The 18,723-nt window shown below is 34.9% G+C and overlaps 2 protein-coding genes across 2 annotated transcripts; both read right to left on the reverse strand.

Annotated features, from left to right (window-relative positions):
* Positions 1-2,138: 2,138 nt before the first annotated feature.
* LOC129230289 (zinc finger protein 345-like) lies at positions 2,139-3,176 on the reverse strand (the record flags this gene model as incomplete). The annotated part of the gene is made up of 2 exons (XM_054864687.1): positions 2,139-2,705; positions 3,042-3,176. Coding segments are annotated over 2 exons (702 nt in total), but the record flags the coding sequence as incomplete, so codon positions are not given.
* A 1,719-nt stretch (positions 3,177-4,895) lies between these two features.
* LOC129230290 (protein krueppel-like) lies at positions 4,896-17,638 on the reverse strand (the record flags this gene model as incomplete). The annotated part of the gene is made up of 3 exons (XM_054864688.1): positions 4,896-4,937; positions 16,874-17,158; positions 17,546-17,638. Coding segments are annotated over 3 exons (420 nt in total), but the record flags the coding sequence as incomplete, so codon positions are not given.
* Between the last annotated feature and the right edge of the window lie 1,085 nt (positions 17,639-18,723).

Consider the following 18,723-nt stretch of genomic DNA (forward strand, 5'->3'; position numbering starts at 1 on the left):
AAATAAAATTAAATTAAAGGGATTTTAATACTATTGAATTATTAATTATTAATGTTCTTTTTTAAGAAGTAATGCAACAGACAAGTTTTTTGAAGCATGCAATTACCAGAAAAACAGTAGTATATTCAAACTTAGTATTTCAGCCTCAGTAACAACTTTAAGGCCACCAGTAATTATTTAATAATAAATGTAGATATACTGGAATAAATATCACAGTAGTTAATGAGATTGTGGAAACCCTTCAAATTGTAGACTTTCCATTAATTTCTTCGAAGTTTTGATGCTCTTTGTGAAGATGTCGAAAGGTAAGAAGTTAACTGATCGTGAAAGAGGGCAGATTGAAGCTTTTTCTTCAACGGGGATGTGTAAGCGTACTATTGCCGAACAAATAGGAAGGTCGAGGACTGTGGTCAATAGTTTATAAAGATTGAAAGTCAATTTACACCGGGGGAAGACCTAGAGCTTTGACATCGCGTGATGAAAGAAGAGTTTGCAAACTTACATCATCAGGAAAGTACTCAACCAGGAAACTTATTCAGGCGAGAGGCTTAAATGGTTGCCAAAAAACAATATGTAACACAATAAGAAGGTGCGAAAGTTTTATTTATGCAGCAAAACTGGCTAAGCCTCAGTTACTGAATAGGCACAAAATAGAGCGTTTTAACTTTAGCCAGAAAGTCATGCCCTAGGATAAACAATGTATACAAATAACAGGGTGAGTTCATCAAAAAATACGTGAAAGTTTCAAAGCGAGAACGGGGGGGGGGGTAATCTTTGGACCCTATTACTTAAGTACACCTTTGCCATAGTATTAAATAATTCTGATATTGTGTACATTTGATTAAATTTTGAATGGGTTACAAAGTTACTTTTGAGATGGTGTTATACAAATTATCTTCACATTTGTACATCTTAAGGGATAGGTGTCCATCTTAAGGCACTTACAGGTATATTTAATGAGTACTATAAAATTAAAAGAAATTGCGGAGGTAGGGAGATGAAAGCACAGCAAAAAAAAAAACATTATTCCGGTATTTTCGGACATAAAAATACCGGAAATACGTCCGAAAATACCGGAAATTCGGTAAAATACCGATACACAATCACCCCTGAAATAATTTTTTCTAGTGAAAATAAGTAGAATTCGGATGGACCAGACTGATGGAAGTACTATTGGTATGGTTTACGAAGAGAAAAAGAAATATTCTTCGAGCGCCAATTAGGTGGAGGCTCTGTCGTGACTTGGGGATACTTTGCTTACAATGGTATGGGCTCAATTGCGTTTGTTTTGGGTAAAATGAATTCATGAGCATATTAAAATGTCCTCACAAGTTATCTTTTACCTACTGCTGAACTTATTGCTGGAGAGAATAGGAAACATCAGCAATATAGTGCACCTATAGCCATTCGAGTAACAGTACAAAAAATTGGTTCCAAGTCAATAACGTTGAAATTTTGAAATGGTCAGCTATGTCTACAGATCTGAACCCAATTGAGAACTTATGGGGCGACTTAGCGAGAAGAATTTATGCAAATGGGAGACATTTTACTTCATCATTAAAGCTGAAATCTACTATCGAAGATGAATTGTATAAAACAGATCCCGAATTTTGTTAAAAACTAGTTTCCGCTATGCAAAGAAGAATATTTAAAGTCATTCGAAGAAATGGCTCCCACACAAGCTTCGAAATGTTTTTATTTCTTTATTCCTATGCTTTTGTTCTATGCTGGCCTTAAAGATTTTACTCAGGTTCAAATATTGATCTGTAACACTTTCTGATATTGAAATAATTACAAATAATTGTTTTGTCTTTTTTTACTTGTATTTAAGGTTTATAATTATCACTCAAATTATGTTTTGATCCTCAGTTTAATATATGTCCAATTTCTCAAAAAAATTTACTGGCCTTAAAGTTTTTACTCAGACTGTATGATGGGTCGACAAATGTCTTTGAACAATGTTCACAAGAATACGGTTTCTCGCTAGTATGGTGTCTCAGATGTTTCTTTAAATATGAAGCATCGGAAAGTGCCTTTGAGCAATGTTCACAGGAATACGGTTTTCCGCCAGTATGAATTCTCAGATGTTTCATAAAATGCGAATCGATGGAAAATGCTTTTGAACAATGTCCTTAGGACTACGGTTTTTTGCGAGTATGTATTTTCAGATGCTTATTTAGATATGATGGGTCGGCAAATGTCTTTGAACAATGTTCACAGGAATATGGTTTCGTGCCAGTATGAATTCTCCGATGTTTCACTAATGTCGAAGCGTTGGCAAATGCTTTTGAACACTGCTCACAGGAGTACGGTTTCTCCCCACTATGAACTCGAAGATGTCTCTTCAAATCTGAAGAGTCGTAAAATGCTTTTGAGCAATGTTCACAAGAATACGGTTTCTCGCCAGTATGGTGTCTTAAATGTTTCTTTAAATATAAAGCATCGGAAAATGTTTTTGAGCAATGTTCACAAGAATATGGTTTCTCGCCAGTATGATGTAACAAATGTTTCTTTAAATATGAAGCATCGGAATATGCTTTTGAGCAATGTTTACAGGAATACGGTTTCTCGCCAGTATGGATATTCAGATGTTTCTTTAAATACGCACCGTTGGAAAATGCCTTTGAGCAATGTTCACAAGAATACGGTTTCTCGCCAGTATGGTATCTAAGATGTTTCTTTAAATATGAAGCATCGGAAAATGCTTTTGAACAATATTCACAGGAATACGGCTTCTTGTCAGAGTGAATTCTTAGATGTTTGGTTAAAACTGAAGATTCGAAAAATGCTTTTGAGCAATGTTTACAGGAATAAAGTTTCTCGCCAGCATGAATTCTTAGATGTGTCTTTAAATATGAAGCGGTTGTAAACGCTTTTGAGCAACGTTCACAGGAATATGGTTTCTCGCCGGTATGTACTCTCAGATGTATCCTTAAATCATAAGCCTTAAAAAATGCTAATGAGCAATGTTCACAAGAATGCAGTTTCTCACCAATATGGATTCGCAGATGTCTCATTAATTGTGAAGATTTAGGAAATGCCTTTGAACAATGTTCACAAGAATACGGTTTTTCCCCAGCATGTACTCTCAGATGTTTCTTTAAATACGAAGCTTTCGAAAATGCTTTTGAGCAATGTTCGCAGGAATACGGTTTCTCGCCAGAATGGATACTCAGATGTTTCTTTAAATATGAAGCATCGGAAAATGCCTTTGAGCAATGTTCACAGGAATACGGTTTCTCGCCAGAATGGATACTCAGATGTTTCGTTAAATATGAAGCATCGGAAAATGACTTAGAGCAATGTTCACAGGAATACGGTTTCTCTCCAGAATGTACACTCAGATGTTTATTTAAATCTGAAGCGCTAAAAAATGCCTTAGAGCAACGTTCGCACAAATAATTTTTTACAGAGTCGTCATGTATCTCAGATTGACATGACATTGTGAAAAAAAAAATTAAAGTGTTTCTTGATAAAATTCACAAGATGATTGTTTTCAAAAGTTCCTCGAGTCTTTAAACGTTTAAAAAGGTCAGAAACAACAAAAGTACCATTTTTTTTTTCAGTAAGAACAATGAAATTTATAGGCGCAAGAATTGTCAACCAAAAATTTTAATAGACATCGCTTTGGCACGCACCGTTTTTAAATTATACTCTAAAATGTGTTTTGAAGAATATAAAACAGAACAAGCTTTTTAAAACTATTGCTCCTTCTTTGATATTTATCACAAAAGCAAGTTTTTGCAGCTAACGTCAAGAAAAAATATTTTGTTTAGTCTACTGCAGAGCAGATAACTATTTTTTGCTTTGATAGACGTTAGCTTTGCTGTGGTAATGATTTTGACATAAACTTGACACAAGCTAAAGTTTTAAGGAGGTTTTATGGGTGTTTGGGTAGAGTCCGTTTTTGGTGAAAACTTGTTCATTGAGAGATGCTTCCAACATCACTTTTCACTGCTTATAATATTATCTTTTCAGTTTCGGAAAACGATGGAGCCGGTGTGTTGTAAAGGATTTTTTCTTCCGTGAACAGAGTGTTTTTAAACTTTACCATAGTAGATTGCTTTTTTAAAATTTGAATAACTCTCACCCATGTGTCAGTGGTGAGTAAACGTTTCATATGATAGTGCAAATAATGTGAAAAGAAATAATCGATAACGAACAAGTGTTTCACTCAAAAAAAAGAAAAAGGAAGAAAGAAAGAAAGATTAATGCACAAAACACGATCAAATGTGTCACAGAGATGAATGAGAAGTTTTTTTGTCCGACAGGAATGTTGTCTCCCTCTGATTTGTCACCTTTTGATAAATGGTTCACAGCTTATTATCAAAGTCTTTGTTCACGTAAACCATTTTTTGTTTGCAGGAAAAGAAACCAAAAGTTTTGGAATTAAATAGTACTTCAGACATTATTTCTTCCGTCCTCTTCAACATGTGAGATCAGAGAAACATAAAACGAGAGACCCGTGACACAAAATGAATTGACAGTTATAAAAAGATGTTCTGTTAATGAAGCGTTACTATTTTCTTTCATGACTGAAAGACACTTTGTTTTGTTCATACTGACTGAGTTTTTGTTCCATGATGCTATTAGAAGTAACAGATCTTTACCTAATTAAGGATTACTACTACGTGAATTTGAAAGAGTGCGAGGTTTGACCATTAACGGACGATATCAGGAAAAGTCAGGGCTTGTAACAATGTGCACTTCACATGCACTAGTCTTTTGTTTGATGAATTATCTCAGAAACGCATTCCCCTCTTCCCGATCGTGAACTGAAAGTTTAGTGAAATTTTACCTCCGTTGCATTTTTCAGATGATCATTTCGACGTGAATCCTTAGATGACGGCAGAAACAAAGGTGCGTATTGATAAAGGGTGAGTCAAAGTCTGTCATCACACTTGTTGTACTTCATCGACATTCAATCCTGATTGTAGCTGAAAATAAATGAAAATAATTAAGAATTAAAATACATTACTAAACATATCTTTTAAGTAAAAGCTGTTAGTATTTTAGTCAAATTTTCATTTAGATAATTAAAAAAAAAGAAGAAATAGCATATTGTTATTTCTTCTAAAATACGTTTTTGCCCCATGCCGAGATCGCAGATCGTGTTCGGACAAAGTGCTCCGATGTAAACAACATTGAATCGGTAGTAACGTCATTCGGGCGATTCACTCATCTGAACTGGACTGGGTTTTGGTTAGATCCTGTTAAGGCCCCTATATATACGAGCCGACGCATCAGCTTAAGTTCAGCCATTTTGGATCGGAGCGCGTGTTTGAGGGTTGTCTTTTCTGGCAAGTTATCGCGTTTGGTGATTTCTCACTGGGAACAATTATTAGCTGCTCGTGAATTAAATATTATTTTTGACTAGTTTGGCGAAACCCGAAACTTTTCTCTGGTAACCCTAACAGTGCAACAATGAAAAATCCGATCCAAAATGGCTAAACTTAAGCTGATGTGCCGGCCTATCTATATAGCGGCAACTGTGAGATGTTTTCTAAAGCTTTCGTGAGTGGCAACAGTGCTTGTTATTTTGCATAAGCGATTGACTGTTGGTTGTTCCACCATGTGGTTTCACGGTATTTAATGCTGCAGGTTTGAGAGCTCGCTCTCTCTCTCTCTCATATTTTTCTTGTGTGTGTAGTGTGCACGTTTGTGTCGTCCTTGTTATTTCGTGTAGATGCATCTATTCTAAAGTAATTCGAAATGAGTTTTTAGCCATTTTTGACGAGATGTTGTTCGTTTCAGTATAAATGTTTTATTTTTAATGTTCCTGTTGAACTGGATTCAATGTAAGTAAGATACATTGTTTAAGAATTAGCCCTGCTAAAACAAAAGGATTTTTTTTTCTTCTGGACTTTGTTCGTCATGTGCTTATTTAGACTACTACTCTGCTACAAATTTCCGAGGACTGAAATGCTTCCTTCAGCCCTACAAAAGCAGGGATGTTAGGTATTTGACATACGTGACAGTTCTTTGCGATTTTGACCATCTACATCCAAACATGTTTTTATGCGGTGGGTAGGGGCCTCATAAAAAAATCATTCGAAACTTTACGAGTAGTTATAAACAGTTGTTTTTGTAACATAGCTAATGTTTGTTTTTTATTTTTATGGCATGGAGAGTGACCACATAAATGTTGAAAATAACCCAAAAACTTACGAAATAAATAAGATTTTTTTTTTTTTTTTTGACGAAATCAAAATTAACCAAGTGATGATAATTTTGCCGAAGAGTCAGACAGAATTTCCCCGAGTAAGGACATTTTGGGGAGGTCATAGCGACCTATCATTGGGTTGCCCCTGTCATCACTTGAAGATACTACCTTGCTCTTTTTATGAGTAATTTCATCAATTTATTTCCAACCTGGTTGAAATTTTCATATACCGCATAAAAAAATTTGCACAAAAACAGGTTTTGATGTATGTGTCATGTCCAAAACGTGTTAATGGAGCGGTATCTACTAATGCAATAAAATTATGTATCAGCAAGGTATTCACTTCTGTACATTAGTTACTGCTAACTTAACTGCCCAAACATATTTCTGGAGTACTATTTTGCTTTGAAAATTTCACGAATAAATTATTAAATAAGTTTGCTAACCACAATAAATTAGTCCATGAAGTTAGCGCCGAAAATACCCAAAATATTGCACTTTCGAATACCAAAGTAAAATTTTTGTAGAGTGCTTATCTACATAATTAGAAACAAAAACCACCGGGAGACACTTGATGAGTCATCAACCCCTAAGACATCACCAAAACGGCCGCTCCAAAGAAGTGAATAGGTTCGTTTACGGCGTAAAAGGCCTTTAGAAATCGTACTTTCATGAAATAACACCATACCATATGAAAGGCATTTATCTATATATATAAAAATGAATGTTTGTCTGTATGTCATCCATGAACTCAAAAACTACCCGGCATATTTGGCTGAAACTTTCACCGTTTGTTATTTTTGGTACTGGGAATGTTTATGCACCAGTTTGAAAAAAATCCGATCGATAGTTCCTTTTTTATTCCAATTTAAGTCACAATCCATTGGATAAATACGAATAAAATGATCGGCTGCAGAAATTAATTCGATCTCATTGATAAGAAGTTGCCATTTTTCTTGAGTTTGAACAAATAAATTCTTTCTTTATTGTTTTATGGCTTTTCATGCAACGGGGGGGATTTAAAACTTTTTCTGTTTGATATTTTTAGCGATGGATTGATCTTGCAAACTGCGTAAGTACAAAATTTGAGTACAGTCACGGCTTCACTTGATACGTGTTTCTATAAGATGCGTATCGAGTGAAGCCTTGGTATAGTAAGCTAATCGGGACTTTTAGACACGCGATTTAGACACGTGTCACATCAGTATAATGATGTAAACTTCTGCCCCGTTCAACCGATTGTCATGAAATTCAGTATAATGATGTATTTTTTTGTTGGCGTAGCAACGCGCGTCGGGTACAGCTAGTGAACGATAAAAAGAGATGAAGCACGATTTAGGGGAAGGGGTCAACTGCCCCCCCCCCCTCAGATTTATGAAATCAACGTATTTATGTAGCAATTATTAATTCTATGATAATGTGTTCATTATTGAAAGTTAATTTTGAATTAGGAGTCACCCACAAACGATGACACTTTCAGGGGGAGGGGGATCAAAGGGCAGGAAGGGATGGGTAACATTGAGAATGACACCTGCTTTTTTGGTTCACGCTTTTTTTTTTTTTTAATTATTATTTCACTTTGCTTTTGTAATTTAGCGTGACACGTGACAACGGGCGGGAAGTGGTAAGACGAAATGCGACACTTTGACAAAGAGGGGTTAGGGGCTCAAATGTGTGGGAAATAGTGGCGCACACAAGGGAGGGGTCCAGGGGGTCCGGACCCCTCCCATAGTTCTTGCATTTTTCTTATTTCAACTGATTGTGATTCTATGTACTTTATACACAAAATATTTCCAAACAAAGAAAACAAGAATTTCAGTTCTAATAATAGGGAAAAAAATCCTCTTGTTAAAAGATTTTTTAGAAAATGTGTACATTTCTTGTAACGAATTGCACAAGCGAGAGATCTTTCTCGACTTTGAGAAGGCTAAAAACATACTTAAATAGTACTATGTATAATGAACGTTTAATCATAGGCGGATTTAGGGCTGAGTTCCTGGGGGGGGGGGGGGGCAGGATTTTTTTTTTTTTTTTTTTTTTTTTGAGCAATATTAGTTGTAATCAAGGCTGGTTTAATTTGCGTGGCCCTAAGCTTTTTCAGGTTTTGGGTCTCTTTTGTAGCCCACACAACTCTTACCTACGAACAACCTACCCAATTTTAGTGGGCCCGGTTGGTTTTTTCCCTGGAGGAATTTTTGTAAAATAGGTATAAAATTCTGCATTTTGAAGCCTTATAAGGGGCAATTAGAACTACCAAAATCTTAGAAAAAATAGCAAAATACTGTTTTGTGAATTACGATAATGTCTGACGTAACATGTCTGATACTAATTGCACAAAGCAAATAAAAGCTTATATATACTAATAATTTTTGTTAAGAGAGTGTAAGGGTCTAGATTAACACATTGTTTTGACACTTTAAGTTATACTTTAATAATTTTCAAAGATTTGGGGAGGTAGGGAGCAGCCCCCTTGCATATACCACCATGTAAATAAATATAAAAAATAAATTGTTCCGTCATAAGAAGTGAAACTATCCAAGGGGAAGTTACGTAAAAGAAACGTGTCAAATTATTTAGTTACAAATAATTTTTTCAAATTTTTTTAACATAAACAGGGGGGGGGGGGGGGGTTAGGGAGTCTATAAGTCTAACTTTTGTTAAGTTGTTTTTTTCCATGAATCTGTGAGTGTTTAGGATACTTTTACAGTTTAAGAATTTTATCTATCTCTTACCAAACATATTAACTGTCCAATTTCTTTTAAAGTTTAACAGCTGCCTTTGATTTCGATCAATTGTTAATAGAATTGGCACATTTTGCCAAAGGTGGAAAAAACCGGTCGAAACTGTCATCGGAAAAATACATTTTGGCCAACATTTGCCTAAATAAATCTTCATCTTGCTTCAAAAATGGATGTGCTTTATCTGAGGATCAGATGTAGCAAGTTTAATATTTAGTACTTTTGACTCCAATCTAATTTTGTTATTAAATTCAAATTTTAAAACTATAAAATATTTAATTTTTCAATAAAACAGTAATCTAAATACATGAACTACACCGCCAGCTAAGTCATTCGAATCGAGGACAGCGGTTTTGTGCTTATTAGCACTCATCAGCCCGGCTCAGGAAGTGACTGAGCTGTAGGTGGAAAACGTCTTAAGGAAGCCAAGAGGGCCAAACAAACTGGTAGCTAATGTAGAGCTAGCACAGACCAGACGAGCGACTGAAGCAAGGGTTCGGTTCAACTCGAAGATATATCAAGGCATGGTTTATTCAGTAAGTAACCGCCCTATAGGCCAGTGCTAAGGCAGAAGTACATGAAATACATATTCTACGAGTTGAACCAGACCATTGCTTCGGTCACTCATCTGGTCTGTGCTAAGGTCTACATTAGCTACCAGTTTGTTTGGCACTCTTGGCTTCCTTAAGAGGTTTTCCACCTCCAGCTCAGACACTTCCTAAGCCGGGCTGATGAGTGCTAATAAGCACGAAACGGCAGTCCTCGGGCTGGAAATGGTTGAGCTGGAGGTGTATTTCAATCATTTCTGCCTTAGCCCTGGCTATAGGGAGGTAATTACTGAAAGTAGTCAAAATAGTAATTTTTTTTTTTGTAGAGTAAAATGACAATATATAGCGACTCAGTAAATTTGGTTTAAATTAGTAAACAACACATTCAATTCATCGTTAAGTTATTTTTTTAAATAAAAATATCAATTCGACTATGCTGTCAGAATGAAAGAAGTTAGAAGAGAAAAAACTATAATTAATATATGTAATATAAATTAAAAAAAAAAAACTTTATTAATTAGATTTAAGCAAAAAATGCTTTTTGGATTTCATCATATTAAATGATAGAGTAATTTTCACTAAAATTTGCTTGGAGAACACAATTTTTTTTGTGTCATGCATGATATAAACAAATATGTATATTTTTTACTCATTAAATAAAGTGCATTGATAAAGCAAAGTTTGAGAAATTAAGGAACTTTCCCTCTGGAATATATTTATGCTAGTTATTAAGCACTAATTGCTAGTGTAGAATTATTAACACCAATTGAATTTATTGCATGATTCAGAGGACAAAAAATCTCACTTTGAGAAGAATACGTATATTTCAATAATTTTAAAAATGAAAATTAAATATCCACTAACATTTATAAAAATTTAAAAATTAGAGTACTAGAAGTTTTGTTACATCATATTACATGTCATACATTATATTTTCATTTCCCATCCTGTACTCTTTTTCTATTTAATTCGAAATACATATGTGTTACGGACGTAACATACTGCTTTTTATTACGTCCGAAACAAAAAATATTACGTCTGTAACGCCATTTTTTAAAAAACTAAAGAAATTGTAATGTCTAAAACTACGGTAAACAATTACTCTGATGAATTGCCAGAAGGACAAGAAAGGATTTCTTTTAATTTTGATTCTTTAAGAAGTAATGACAATTTTTGCTAAATTTTTGTTATAAACTTAACATTAAACTGCATTTTTTGAAAATTTAAATTGCCTGATTTCATTTTGCAAAAAAAATTTAAATAAATGCATGTTATAAAAGGATCATGTTAAAAGTTTAAAACTGTACTGCAATTACTTTTGTTTATTTTCATTTTGCTGTAAGAAATAAGCGTTTGAAAATGTGGGAATTATTTTCTAATTGTTATGAAGGCCCAAATATTATATTTCCAACAAGGGAAAAAATTTATTATTTAACCTTTTTTTAAAAAATCTATGAAAATACACATTTTAACACGGACGGAGTATATTCAAGGGGGTGGCGGTTGAAAATCGGAAACTCCCCACAGACTGTGATGTAGAGGGGTCAGGCGGCCTATTGCTCCCCCCCCCCCCCCACCTCGGCTTTGAAAATTTTGTGTTTCTACATGTAAGTGAGCATGACTTTTGCTGTTTTCCGATAAAAATTTTCAATGAGCCTACTGGAAGAATTTTAAGTGATGGGCCTGCACCCCTCCCCCCCTCGCCCTTTGCAATTACAATGAGCCGCTGTGCAGACCAATGGGGTCGTTTCAAAAATTTCAAAAGTATTTTTTCCTGAAAGAGCATGCTTAAAAACATAGGATCTGACCATTTTTTAAATAATTTGCTTCAGTTTATTATTTTTTAAAAATTACTTAAAATCAGTGATCTTTCATTGTTTACATTTCTTGGCGATGACATCACAAATAATGAAATGCCATTCAGTGTTGCCACTCACAGAGCTAAATATTTAATTCGCATCTTTACTCACCTGTATTGGCAACGATAGGGTTGATTGCAAGCGTAGAGTGCAATTGTAATTTGCTGCTCGAATATAATAACGTGGAAACGTAGTAGAAAGATGCGCCAAAAAGCATCATTTGTGACGTCATAAAGACTACGCCTTGTTTGAAAAATTGGACATTTTAAAAAAATAATAAAAAAAAAAAACTGCTAGGAAAATAAAAGTATTTTCTGGGCCCATGTTATTTTTTTTTTCTCATTCTATCAATTTCAATGACTAAAAGTAGTACTTTTGACTAAAGGAAACCACCCCATTGGTTCGTTTGTTTATGGGAAATTTTATTTTCCCTGATATAAAAATATTAAAACATACAAGCAGTATTGCCACTACAGCGTTTTGCATAGTAAAACTTACTTCTAGAAATTTTGAAACATTTAATACTTTTGTATTATGCTTAAAATAGGCAAACAATATAAAAAATTCAAAATCAACTGTAAAACATTAAGATATTGCCTAGAAGTCACCAGAACACATAGCTTTACATTTAACGATTTTAGTTTTAAATGTATGATTTACAGTTCTATCTCTGACAGAATGTTTTTAATAGATGAAATTATGTATTGCATTATAATATTTTCTTTATTTAGATAATAAATAAAAAAGGATTAGCTTACACTGCGGTTTTGAATTAGTAGAATTACCATACGTGTGTAATACTGCATTTCAAAATAGGCCTCATTTGTTCATAAATATATTTAGAGCAATTTGCACCAATTGGTGCAGGAGCACTTTTTTTTTCTTTTAGTCTTGCTGGAGGATTGCATTAGCTGTTTAGAAGTTTCAAATAGGACCAACACTAATGCACTAGTACAATTTGAAATTATTTGGAAGAAAAAGGTGGACAGACAGTTACATCCAAATTAAAAATTATTAAAGTTTTAGAGAAAAACGAGCTGATGTGTGCATCACATGACTTCCTTTTACTCCAACTTAATGTCATTTTCTCATTATTGGCAGTTTTAATGTGATTCAATAGTTTACTCTCTAAATATCAACAACAGTGGCCAAATTGAAACCAGACTAAATTTTTTTCCCCTTAAATTGCCAAATTTTTCGCCAACTTGGCGACCAAAAGATTGGCGATATATCGCCAAGTGTCCGCCAAATTATAACACCACTTGCGTTTACATCGAAATTAACAATGATTTCCCCCCAAAAAGGGGCAAAATACCCATTTTGGAGCGTACGAATGCAACCAAAAAGGAAGGTGCACAACTAGACCCCACTAAGAGTTTAAGTACCAAATTTCAACTTTCTAGGATATTCCGTTCTTGAGTTAGGCGACATACATACTCGCATACATACGTACATAGAGACGTCACGAGAAAATTCGTTGTAATTAACTCCGGGATCGTCAAAATGGATATTTTGGGTGTCTGTATGTTCCTAGGCACATATCCAGGTGTGGTCGGGTTGAAAAATAAACTCAACATTCATTCGGGGGTGAGAAAAATGGAAATTAAGGCCGATTTTTGAGTGAAAATTTTTTCGCAAATACAATACTTCCTTTTTTGTAAAAGGAAGTAAAAAAAAGGGGGAGGGCGAATTTGGGTTAAAATTAAAAAGCAGGTAACGCCGTTCATCCTCGACTATACTAATGTCTGATAGAACCAATTTAAAGCAAACTTATGGAATTACTTAATTAAAATATAGTAGCAATTAGTAGTAATGTCTTCTACCTCATTAATGGCTTCAAAAAATGACGGTCACAGAGAGCGTGGTCACCCCCATAACCTCTCTAGTAAACCCCTCACTGTATTTTAAGCTTTTTACAATGATATATAATACAGCAACATAACTGCAGGATGAAAAAATTTTGACCTACTGGTTTCACTTTTCATGTGACAGAATAGAAAGCTCAGATAATCCATAAAAACAACATTTTAAGAAATAAAATGAAAGATACAATGATTTTGTTCACACTAGTGATGTTCCGGATATCCGTATCCTTATCCGTGGATATCCGAGGGAAAGTAAAGATCTGTATCCGTATACGTATCAGCTACTTTTTTGACGGATCTTAAACGGATCTTTTCTATTCTAAGAATTCTTAAATATTTGAATAAAAAACTCTTAAATTCCGTTCAAATTAGGTTTTATTAACTTTTTAAATTATAATGTATCATTTCCGAAGTCAATTTGTACCCCCTCCCCAACGAAAAAAGGAAGGGGTAATAAGTTTTAAAAGTGTGTATATGTGTCTATGTCTAGCATCGTAGCTCCTAAACAGATGAACTGATTTTGATAGTTCTTTTTTCGATCAAAAGGTGACTTCGAAAGTGTTCTTAGCTTGGCCTCGTTTTTGCAGAACTTTAATTACCGGAGATATTAATAAAAACCGACTTAACGTTTTACAGAATTATGGTAGTAGAAAGTTATCCGTATGTTAAAAATATTGGCCTCAAATTGAAAGAGTTAAGTTTTTCTGCGTTTGGTTTTTCTTGGCATTCTTCAAAAAAAGGGAGACTAAATTCTCTATTATAAATTGTTTGTAAAGGTGTTCCCGGCTGTTATTCTGTCGGTCGGAGTAAGTTGGGTGGAATGGATCAGCGCTGCATTTATGCTGAAATAAAATGCGAAAAATTATTTCTAGCCTGTCAAGTAGCAGCTTTACACACTTGCTCCTGTATCCTACATCTACCGAGCAAGCTAGAAATAATTTTTCACAATTCTGTTTAAGCATTAATGCAGCGTTGACCCGTTCCTTCCAACTCTCCCTCAATTTTAACGGAGATTTCTTTAAAGAGTAAATGATAGTCTTGATTATATTTTGGCCGTAGATGACATTTTTTTGAAGAAGCAGTGTTATTATTCTGACGGGAATGCCTTCCATAACAAATTAAACACTTGGATAGTTGAATTGGGTAAAACAAATTTGAAATCCGTATCCGTATCAGCGGATCTTGACACTAACGATCCGTATCCGTACCCGCGGATCTACTTTTTTAACGATCCGGCACATCACTAGTTACAATGCATATTAACTGTAAAAGGTTTTGAACAAAGTGTCGCAGCATCCAGCTGTGATTGTACTCATAAAGTATTTAAAAGTCACAGGACAGTAACCACGATGCGTCGGAAAGCGTATTACGAGAAAATTAAAACTTACTCGTTATGATGAACGGAAAGACGTCGGACAGTTGCAAGTCCAGTTACAATAATGAACTAATGAAACTTTTTACTTTTTAACGGCGGTATTTATTCATTATGGAACTCAAAAAGTATCAAAAGGCCCAAGACGAAAGCCATGTAAACAACAGAACAACGCTATTTCCCTGACAGTTACAGGTAAACCAAAGCGATGTTTGAAAGAGAGGACGAAACACATGGAGAAATAATCGACCCGGAGATAGATCAATGAGGTAAATCGTCTCATGGAGTGATATCAGCCACTGCATTTCATAGTGGGATTATCATGGCCTCCGTGTTTGACTGTGCATCGTGCTGGGCTGGTCATAGGGACTCTAGGCTGATCGCGCGTTTTATTTTCACCAACGAATGCCCTGGGTGTGATTTTTAGTTTTGGATTTATAAATCTTTTTTGTTGTGCTGTCACGTCTCTTAGTAAATATATTTTTTAAAAAGTCGTTGTTTGTCAAAAGTAAAAACGCAGGCGATTCGCCTAGCTCTGGACCCTCTTTAAATGGAGTGAACGAACAATCCCGTTTGAAATCAACGAGTGGAATTTAACAGTAAATGACAGAACCTGAAATTCCTAATACAAACAATATGAAAGAAAGTCTTTAATTCCTGATAATGTGTCTGTAAAAATTTTAAAGAATTCATAGTGAGATTATGGGAAATTTGACATTTGTTTCGTGATTTGTTTATAGAACATGTTCCTTCCCCAGAGAAATTTCACTTCTGGGCACTGGCCCGGGGTGTCCGTGCGATAAATAGGGACCGAGTATTTCTATTAATATTTGTTTTGTTTAAATTAAGAAAATATTAATTGACATGAGTTAGTTAAATAAGCAAAATAATAATCATAATTTATATTTAGTGTAATGTTTTCATTTATTTAAATTTAAAACTATTGATTTTCAAAACTTTTTATCCCATGGAATAGGATTAGTATGATGTTTAAATAGATATAGAGTGCAAATGTGTCTGGAAAATGACACAATTAATCACATATGCCATTCACACTAACTGTATAGTGGCATTTTTTTTCTACTAAGGGTTCTTGAGTCAGTTTAGGGTCTGTTGAGGTGATTTGAGGAAAAAATTACCCCTTTCGAGCTCTGAAATCCTATAATACTTATAAAACTTGTTTTCCTTTTTCTTGTTCCAGCTTAGCATTGTAACTTGCTAGAATAGTTTTCATAAAATATATGTTTATGTACTGATTTCTATAAAAATTGCAAACATACGTTTCACTATATGATACCATGATGTGGGAATTTGGGTTATAGTAATGGTTCGAAAGCAAAACACGGCTTTAATAAACATCATACTTAATTTTTTTAAGCTTCGGCTGACAGTAATAGAAACAATAAGATACTATGAATAATAATTTTTAAATGTATTAAGATAACTTTGAGGCTGATAATGACCCAAAAATAACACAAAATGACAATCTTTTATTGAAGTTTTCTTGTGACAAAACATTTACAAAAATCTGACAACCCTCCCATTGCATAGTCCAGAGCAGGAAAGAGAGAAAAATTCTGTGTCATATTAGCCCATCCGCTGTCATGGTTGTTTGGGGAAAGGTAATTTTCCAGTTTACCATTTGCTCAAAAATATGGTCGCGATAACATTCTATTAGGTTCAGTCAATACATAACGTGGCAGAGGTTATACAACTGATACTTTGTTCGACATTCTTCAAAAATAGTAACCGAAATTGTTTAAACATTAATCCCTCTGGGATTCTCCGTGCTCATAACAGCCCTTTGGCTGCTGCTGGAACCAATTAGGTACGCACTCCTTAACTTCATCGTACGAATGAAATTGTTGTCTCCGAAGTGCCTTCTTGAGTTCCCCAAACGTCACAATTGCTTGAACTTTAAAAATTAATTAAAAAAAAAATACTTATCGTATCGCAAAATTTTTTTCACCTATGATGTTCATACATGTTACTCTATCACATAAAAATTAAATTAAAAAATCGAAAACTCCCCTATTGGACACTTCTTTAGTATAAAATTTCAAGTGTTGTGTTAGCGTGGTGGAGCGAAGAAACATCGTAGAACACACTTCACAGGAATATGCCTTTTCCCTAGCATGGATTTTCAAGGGTCTTCTCAGGGTCACAGGGAAATGGCTTTTCGTCAGTATGGGTTCTCAGGTGGTCTTTCAGATTTTTTCGCTGAGAAAATTTCTTTAAACACACTTCACAGGAAAACATCTTTTCCCCAGTATGGGTTCTCAAGTGCCTTTTTAGGTTTGCTTGTTTAGAAAACTGCTTAGAACACACTTCACATGCATATGGCTTTTCTCCAGTATGGGTTCTTAAGTGATCTCTCAGGTTTGCTAGTTGAGAAAATTTCCCAGAACATATTTCACAGGAGAATGGCTTTTCTCCAGTATGGGTTCTCAAGTGCACTTTCAGGTGTGCAAGTTGAGAAAATTCCCTAGAACACACTTCACAGGAAAATGGCTTCTCTCCAGTATGGAGTCTCAAGTGCCTTCTCAGGGTTGCCAGATGAGAAAATTCCTTAGAACACAACTCACAGGAGAATGGCTTTTCGCCAGTATGGGTCTGCAAGTGTTGTTTCAGGTTTGATAGAAGAGAAAATTTCTTATAACAGAATCTACAAGAATATGGTTTTTCACCAGTATGGGCTCTTAAGTGTCGGTTCAGTCTTGCTCGTAGAGAGAATTCCTTGGAACAAACGTCACAAGAAAATGACTTTTCACCAGTATGGGTCCTCAGGTGTTGTTTCAGGTTTGCAAATGCAGAAAATCTTTTAGAACAGAATTCACAAGAATGTGGTTTTTCATCAGTATGGGCTCTTAAGTGTTTCTTCAGGCTTGCCAGATGAGAGAATTCCTTAGAACACGCTCCACAGGAGAACGGTTTTTCTCCAGTATGGGTTCTCATGTGTGCTTTCAGCTCTGCCAGTGAAGAAAATTGTTTAAAACACACTTCACATGCATATGGCTTTTCTCCAGTATTGGTTCTCAAGTGTTGCTTTAAATTTGAAGCGGTGGAAAATGTCTTTGAGCAATGTTCACAGGCAAACGGCTTCTCGCCAGTATGGGTTCTCAGGTGTTGCTTTAAATGTGAAGCATAAGCAAATACTCTTGAACATTGTTCACAGTAATAACAATTTTTAGCATTGTGGATCTGCGTATGGCATTCCATTGCTTTACAGTAAAAAGTGTTCATGAATGAAAAAAACGAAACACCAGACGCTTTATTTCTGGTACAATAAATGCTCAAAAATTCCTTCAGTCAATAAAGTATTCAGTATAATTAAGTCAATAAAGTATTCAGTACTGAATCCAAAATCAAAAGATAGTAGTAGTTTGTTTTTAGTACAAAGTCTCAAATTTGAGATGAAAAAAATTAAGCGAAATTGTTCTGCAAACTCTACTTCGTCCATTAAATTTAAACACGGGCCTTCAAGGACATAAAACAAATCAAGCTTTTTGTGCTTGCAATTGTTCTTAGACTTCGTCGGAGAAGTTGTTTTTTCAACCAAGAGTCAGAAACAGTTCTTTACTCTTTTTCAGTTTGTGTCCCGGTTACCACACTTTGCTTTGGCAGCGTCATTATGAGAATTGTCTTTTCATAAATTTCAGGAAACCTAACTTTTAAGAACGAGGTTTCATAATTACCTATCCATTGGCTGTCCCCTATAACATCTCCTGCATACACAAAGATTTCCTCATCACACTTCTCACTGTTCTACCTTTCTCTTTCAGTTTTTTAAAACGAAGTGTATGACCTTTAACTTTGCACACAATACCCGATAAAGATTTACATTCGAAACAAGCTTTTGCAAAATAATATTGAAGTCAATGCTCTTTATCTAAGTAAGAACTAGAATGCATAAAATTTGAGAATTTTACTGGCGACAGTACGAAAAGAGAGTCGAGACTAGTAGCAGCCAAAGCTTCAACTTTTCGAGATGCGCTGAAAGTTTCTGCTGCTTAGGAATGTAAAAAGCTCTTCATAAGTTTTAACAAAAAATTTAGAGGGATTTGACTGTCCTTGTATTTATTCACGCAATCACTTCGACATAACTCCTGAAACGAACGCTCAAACACTGTTGAATATCGGGAGCATCACACTTCTGCAAATCCAACAGCATGCACTTC

The sequence above is a fragment of the Uloborus diversus genome, chromosome 9, assembly GCF_026930045.1.
Source record: "Uloborus diversus isolate 005 chromosome 9, Udiv.v.3.1, whole genome shotgun sequence".
Taxonomy (NCBI): Eukaryota; Metazoa; Arthropoda; class Arachnida; order Araneae; family Uloboridae; genus Uloborus; species Uloborus diversus.